The 6,933-nt window shown below is 41.7% G+C and overlaps 1 protein-coding gene across 1 annotated transcript; it reads left to right on the forward strand.

Annotated features, from left to right (window-relative positions):
• Positions 1–77: 77 nt before the first annotated feature.
• Positions 78–6,141, forward strand: LOC121026474 (zinc finger protein OZF-like; the record flags this gene model as incomplete). The annotated part of the gene is made up of 3 exons (XM_040469319.1): positions 78–1,079; positions 1,208–1,334; positions 5,840–6,141. Coding segments are annotated over exons 1-3 (1,431 nt in total), but the record flags the coding sequence as incomplete, so codon positions are not given.
• Positions 6,142–6,933: the final 792 nt, after the last annotated feature.

The raw sequence follows: 6,933 nt of genomic DNA on the forward strand, positions 1-6,933 counted from the left end.
AAAAGCATCAGATTAGAGCGGAACTTTCCAGGAGTGATGAGGGGAGGTCTTCATTTGTGAAGAACTGCAGAGGTCACATGGCAGAGACGACCTTTATGTGCAGTGAAGATGGGAAGGACTTCCCAGCCAGCTCAGGCCTTCTCCAACAGCAGGTTCCTCAGCTTGTAGGACGGTCACGCTGGGGCACAGCTGGTGGAGAGGACTTTCAAAATGAACAGAATTATTATAAATGTACTCAGTGTGGGAAAATCTTCAGTCATAAACATATACTTGTTGACCATGAGAAAATCCACACTGGAGAAAAGCGTCATGAGTACAGAGAGTGTGGGAAGGCCTTCCTTAGAAAGTCCCACCTCCATCAGCACCAGAAAGGCCACGATGAAGGTCAGTTTTATGAGAACGCAAAATGTGGAGGATGTCTTACACGGATACCTGGCCTTGGTGACCACCAGGGTATTCACACCAGGCCGAGGCCTTTTGAGTGCAGCCAGTGTGGGAAGGCTTTCCTTAGACTGTCCCAACTTGTTGGTCACCAGAAAATCCACACAGGAGAAAGGCCTTATGGTTGCAGTGAATGTGGAAAATTTTTTAGGAATCGCTCTACGCTCATTAGACATCAGAGAGTTCACACTGGAGAGAGGCCATATGAGTGCCTTGAATGTGGGAAAGCCTTTACCCGCAAACATAAACTTGTTGAGCATCAGAAAATCCACAGCGGTGAAAAGCCTTATGAATGCAGAGAATGTGGGAAAGCCTTCAGCCGCAAAGACAAAGTTGTTGAACACCAGAAAATCCACACCGGAGAGCGGCCTTATAAGTGCAGTGAATGTGGGAAAGCTTTCAGCCGCAAACATAAACTTGTTGAGCACCAGAAAATCCACACTGGAATAAGGGCTTATGAGTGCAGAGAATGTGGCAAATTCTTTATGGACAGCTCCTCGCTCATTATTCATCAGAGAGTCCACACTGGAGAGAGGCCTTATGAGTGTGGCAAATGTGGGAAGTTCTTTAGGTACCGCTTCACACTCATTAGACACCAGAGAACTCACACTAGAGAAAGGCCTGATGAGTGCAACAACGTAGGAAATCCTTTAGTTGCAACTCCAAACTCATTAGACGTCAGACAAATCACGGCAGAGAAAGGCCTTATTAGTGCAGCTAATGTGGGAAATTTTTGTGTTACAACTCCAGTCTCATTACACAACAGAGAGTTCACACTGATGTGAGTCCTTATGAGAACTGCGAATGTGGGGACATCTCTACCTACATCTCTGGCCTTGTTAAACATTGGCAGATTTCCAACAATGGAGAAATGCCTTATGAGTGCAATGAATGTGGGAGAATCTGTTAATTTGATTTATGTCATTATAAACTAATTTGCATTTCTTTAATTTTTATGTTCTTAGAATCCTGCAGTATACTGTTATGTGACTGCTTTTCCTTACATTTTTACATAAAAGGAATCCCAAAGTATATCCTTGTGTGGCTGTTTAGAGATTTATCCCTATTGCATTCATTCCTCTTTATTGCTGAGTCATATTCCATTGGGCGTATGTGCCACAGTGTGTTTATCTATTAATGGACATGTAGGTTGCTTCCAGTGTTTCCAATTACCAAAAGAACTGTGAACATTCATATATAAGTAAATACCTGAGAGTGGAGTGTTGATCATTGATGAATGTTTTAACTTTTTACGAATTGGCCAAACTGATTTCCAATATGAGAGAGATTGCAAGCGGGGGAGGGGCAGAGAGAGAGAGGGAGAGAGAATCCCAAGCAGGCTCCACACTGCCAGTGCAGAGCCAGACATGGGACCCAGTCTCACAAAACGTGAGATCATGACCTGAGTCAAACGAAATCAAGAGTTGGACACTTAACAGACTAAGTCACCCAGGTGCCCCTATAGTTATTTCGAGTTGAAATCCTCATTAACTTCTATGACTCTACTGTTGTCCTTTTTATTTTTGAATAAAATTTATATGCATACCTTATAACTTTTAATCAATTCTAAAAAATACTTTTAAGTGGTTTATATCGTAAATTTTATAATGGATTTACTTTTTTGGTTCCTAAAATCCTTCCTCTATGATCCACTGGGGGAATATCTGTCCAGTCATATGCTGAGGATAAGATTGAGTTCAGGCCTTAATTTTTGCCCCTTGAGTACGGTTGAAGCTGGCAAGAATAAATCCCTCACAAACCAACACTTTTGGTAACAACACTCACTTCCATCTTCTACTTCCAGGCAGAACTTTCTCTGTTCAATTAAAATTTTTTTAATGTTTATTTTTGAGAGACAGAGTATGAGCAGCAGAGGGTCAGAGAGAGAAGGAAACACAGAATCTGAAGCAGGCTCCAGGCTCTGAACTGTCAGCACAAAGCCCAATGCGGGGTTCAAACTCAAGAACCATGAGATCATAACCTGAGTCGAAGTTGGACACTTAACTCACTGAGCCACCCAGGTGCCCCTCTCTGTTCAATTAAAACATTTTTTTAAAATTCCAGTGTAGTTAACATACAGTGTTAGTTTCAGGGGTACAATATAGCAATTCAACAACTCAGGCAGAAGTTTCTCTTAACTTTAAATATTTGGAGACTAATGAATATAAATGCAGAACTCAACAAAATGCTAGCAAACCAAATTCAGCAGCACCTTAAAAGAATTATACATTATGGGGGCGCCTGGGTGGCGCAGTCGGTTAAGCGTCCGACTTCAGCCCGGTCACGATCTCGCGGTCCGTGAGTTCGAGCCCCGCATCACGCTCTGGGCTGATGGCTCAGAGCCTGGAGCCTGTTTCCGATTCTGTGTCTCCCTCTCTCTCTGCTCCTCCCCCGTTCATGCTCTGTCTCTCTCTGTCCCAAAAATAAATAAACGTTGAAAAAAAAATTAAAAAAAAAAAAAAAAGAATTATACATTATGATTAAATTGGATTTATCCCTGGGGTACAAGGATGCCTCAACTTATATAAAGCAGTAAATGTAATACTCCACATTAACAAAGGATAAAAATCATAGGCTCATCTCAATGCAGAAAGAGCTTTTGACAAACTTCATCCTTTCATGATAAAAATTTGTGACAAATTAAGTAGATAAGAAATTTACCTTAATATTAAAAAAAAGACATATACTAAAAACACATAGGTAACATCATACTCCATGTTGAAAAGCCAAAAGCTTTTCCTTTAAGATTACACACAAGACACTCTCTACTTGTATTTAGCATTGTACTGCAAGTCCTAACCAGAGCAATTAGGCAAGAAAAATAATTGAAAGGCATCCAAAATGGAAAGGAAGGAATAATGTCTCTGTTTGCAGATGAAATGTGATCTTAAATGTAGAAAACTTGAAAGGCTGTACCAAAACAAACTGTAAAAACTAATAAATGAATTCAGTAAAGTTTAGGAATACAAAATCAACATACAAAATCTGCATTTTTAACTCTAACAATAAATTATCTAGAAAAGTTATTAAAACAATCCCCTTCACAATAGCAACACAAAGAATAAAATATTTCAGAATAAATTTAACAAGAGAGGTGAAAGATCTGAACACTGAAGACTATAAAATATTGATGAAAGAAGCCACAGGCACAAATATATGGAAACATATCCCATGTTTGTTGATTGGAAGAATCAATTTGTTAAAATGTCCATTCTACCCAGAGTAATCTACAGATTGAATGCAATCCCTATCAAAATTCCAATGACACTCTTCACGGAAATTTTTTTAAAAATCCTAAAATTTTTATGGAACCACAAAAGACACTTACCTCAATTTGAGAAAGGAGAACAAAGCTGCAGGCTATAAACTTCCTGCCTTCTACTATACTACAAAGTTACACTAATCAAACCAATAAAGCACTGGCATAAAAACAGACGCATAGAGCAGTGAAACAGAGAAGAGAGTCCAGAAGTAAACCCACACAAATGAAGTCAACTAATTTTTGACAGGCACCAAGAATATCCAGTGGGGGAAAGGATAGACTCTTTATTAAATGATGTTGGAAAAATTGGATATCCACATGAAAAAATTAAATTGGACCCATGTCTTATACCATATCCAGAATCAATTCAAAATGAAGACTTAAACAGAAGATCTGAAACAGTAAAGCTATAAGAAAACATAAAGAGAAAGCTCCATGACATTGGTATTAGAAATATATATATATCAAAAACACAGGAAACAAAAGCAAAAATAAGTGGGACTACATTAAACTAAAAAGTTTCTGCACAACAAAGGAAACAAAAAGGCAACCTATGGACTGAGAGAAAATGTTTGCCATACACACACACACACACACACACACACACACACACACGAATTAATATCCAAAATATATAAAGAACCATAAGACTGGTGTCCTTTATTCGTGGGGGGTTGATTTTCAACAAGTGCTGTCATTTTGTGTTTTCATTGCTAAGTAGAGTAGGAGAGACATAGCTCTAAATGCCACTTCTTGTATTAAAAAAAAAACAAAACCCAAATATAGGATTTATGATCTCTTTACAAGATAAATACAGGACCCAGAACAAAGTCATTTAATACAAGACATGCACAGTATACACAGAGCAACCCTATTCCCCACGTCCTATGTATCTGCTCTTGTGTCTAAAACCCAAATGGTGATTATTGAATATTTGTTAGAGCAGCACATGACAATACAGCTTCCCTATTCATTTTTATATTTCCAGAAACCGTAATTATTTCTACTACCAAATATTTCTACTAGCTGTTCATGTTTTCAAATTTCAAAAAGAGCCGCATTTTGGAGATCAAACCCTGAGTGTGGTCCAGGTTTCAGCACAGTTGTGGGTTCAGCTTCATTCTCTGACTTCTCCAACTTCACTGCCTCTGGCTCAATCTTCACTGAGATCCTAACATTTTTTCACCTGTCACAGATCATTTTCTCTATAACTATTTATATTAGATTTCTTTGAAAAGTAATCATTATGAATAGCTTTCAGTAACTACTATATCACAGGTGTTTTGCAGAGATCATCTCAACTCCCATTGCTGATACTGGAGCAGCAATTCCATCGGAAATGATAAATCTCTTACCAACAGGGATAAAGGATCATGGATTCCTAAACCTTTACAACGGTAATAAGTTGCTCCCTTTGCCATACGGTTGGACTATTAGAATAGAACACCCTGTCCTGGCAAGAAATGTAGTATGATAAGTCGCTTTTCTCTTCAGATAAGTTTTAGACTTTATTATTATTTTTTAATGTTTATTCTTGGGACAGAGACAGAGCATGAGCAGGGGAAGGGCAGAGAGAGACAGACAGACAGACAGACAGAATCTGAAGCAGGCTCCAGGGTCGGAGCCTGCCGCGGGGCTGGAACTCAGAGAATGCGAGATCATGACCTGAACCGAAGTCAGACACAACCGGACTGAGCCACCCAGGCGCCCCTAGCTTTAGACTTTAAAAGGAGAGAAACATATTCCACATACGGAGTAATAAGTATTATATGAATAATAATGTTTCTTACTATCTTGGAACACAATCACTGATATACAGGTAGGAAAGATGTTTTCAGTGGAAAGGAGGTACAGCGTCACCCTTTCTAACCAGTGCCTCTCCTGATATCTCTCTTCTCACTTTCCTGTCATGACCATGTCTGGGGTCTTTTCTTATTGTCCCTGACCAAATCTACTGAAGGCCATAAACATGACTCCAAAGTTTCAGTCTACGTGTATTGACAAGAGAACTGACCAGGATGAGCGGACGCCAAGTGACACGATGGTATACGGTGTCCACTGTATACCCTTTGGAAATTTGCTCCGATTCACACAATTGGAAAGAATGGGTTTGTAAACATATCTGTGACGTCCTAGACTGCATCCCAAGGACATCCGGTAGAGCTCCTTACAGCCCCATTGCCGCCGTTCCCAGTTTACAGCCCCGGAGCTCCATTTCCCGGCGCCGCTCACGTTCTGGCTCTTCATCCCCAGAGTCTGGGAGGACCTTCATTCTGAGGCAGTGCGTTCCACGGGCTCCCAAACTACACTACCCAGAAGGCGCCGCGCGGTGGCGACCAAGTGAGCCAATGAATGCGGACACGCTTGTGCGCGTGCGCACTGCCTGGGGCGGGACTTCCGGCGGCGTCCTCGTGGTGCTGGGTATCCGGATGAGGAGGGTGAGTGTTAGGGTTCCGAAGGGCTCTGGGGAGGGAGGGAGGGGCTGACACTGGATGAGACGAAGGAGTTGGGCCTCCATGCGTTCTTCACGAGGGAGCGGATTTGCCCTAGGAGGAATTCTGGACTGTGTCTGTAGTAGGTGGGGTGGTTCAGAAGTTGTGTGTGTAGACACAAAAGTGTGAGCTTGTGTAGACTCTGCCCTGCAAGTCACCATATCCTCCGGGTCACTTCCTGTGGAATGAAAGCTAGGTTAGCGGAGCTGGGGCCTGGGGCGGGCCCTGCCCCTGCCGGGCCGCCCTCGCCTGTCCAGGCAAGAGGAATGGTCCACTGCTACAGTAGAGGACCCCCCGTCAAGTTCATCCCTGAGAGGATTAGGGAGCAGGCAGGTGGCTTACGTGCCTGCTTAGCTCCTCCAGACAACTCATTCAAGTAAGTAGGTATGAAATAGCTATTGATTTAGACACCAGGTAACCAGTATGCCCCTGTAAGATGTCCATAGAGGGCCGCTTAGAAACGTATTCATATCCATATTTGGATGTGCAAACCGTTTATGATTGGCTGAAATGTTCGTTTATGTGTATTTGCTTACAGTGGAAAACTATATGTGGTGTCCTTTTGAAACCTTTAAAAGTAGGAACATTTACAGTTTCAAACCCGGGGCACCTGGGTGGCTCAATCCATTAAGCGTCTGACTCTTGATATCTGCTCAGGTCACGAGCTCCTGGTTCATGAGTTTGAGCCCCGTGTCAGGCTCTGCGCTAACACTGAGGAGCCTGCTTGGGATTCATTCT

The sequence above is a fragment of the Herpailurus yagouaroundi genome, unplaced genomic scaffold, assembly GCF_014898765.1.
Source record: "Herpailurus yagouaroundi ecotype Mexico unplaced genomic scaffold, PumYag 110343, whole genome shotgun sequence".
NCBI classification, from domain to species: Eukaryota; Metazoa; Chordata; class Mammalia; order Carnivora; family Felidae; genus Herpailurus; species Herpailurus yagouaroundi.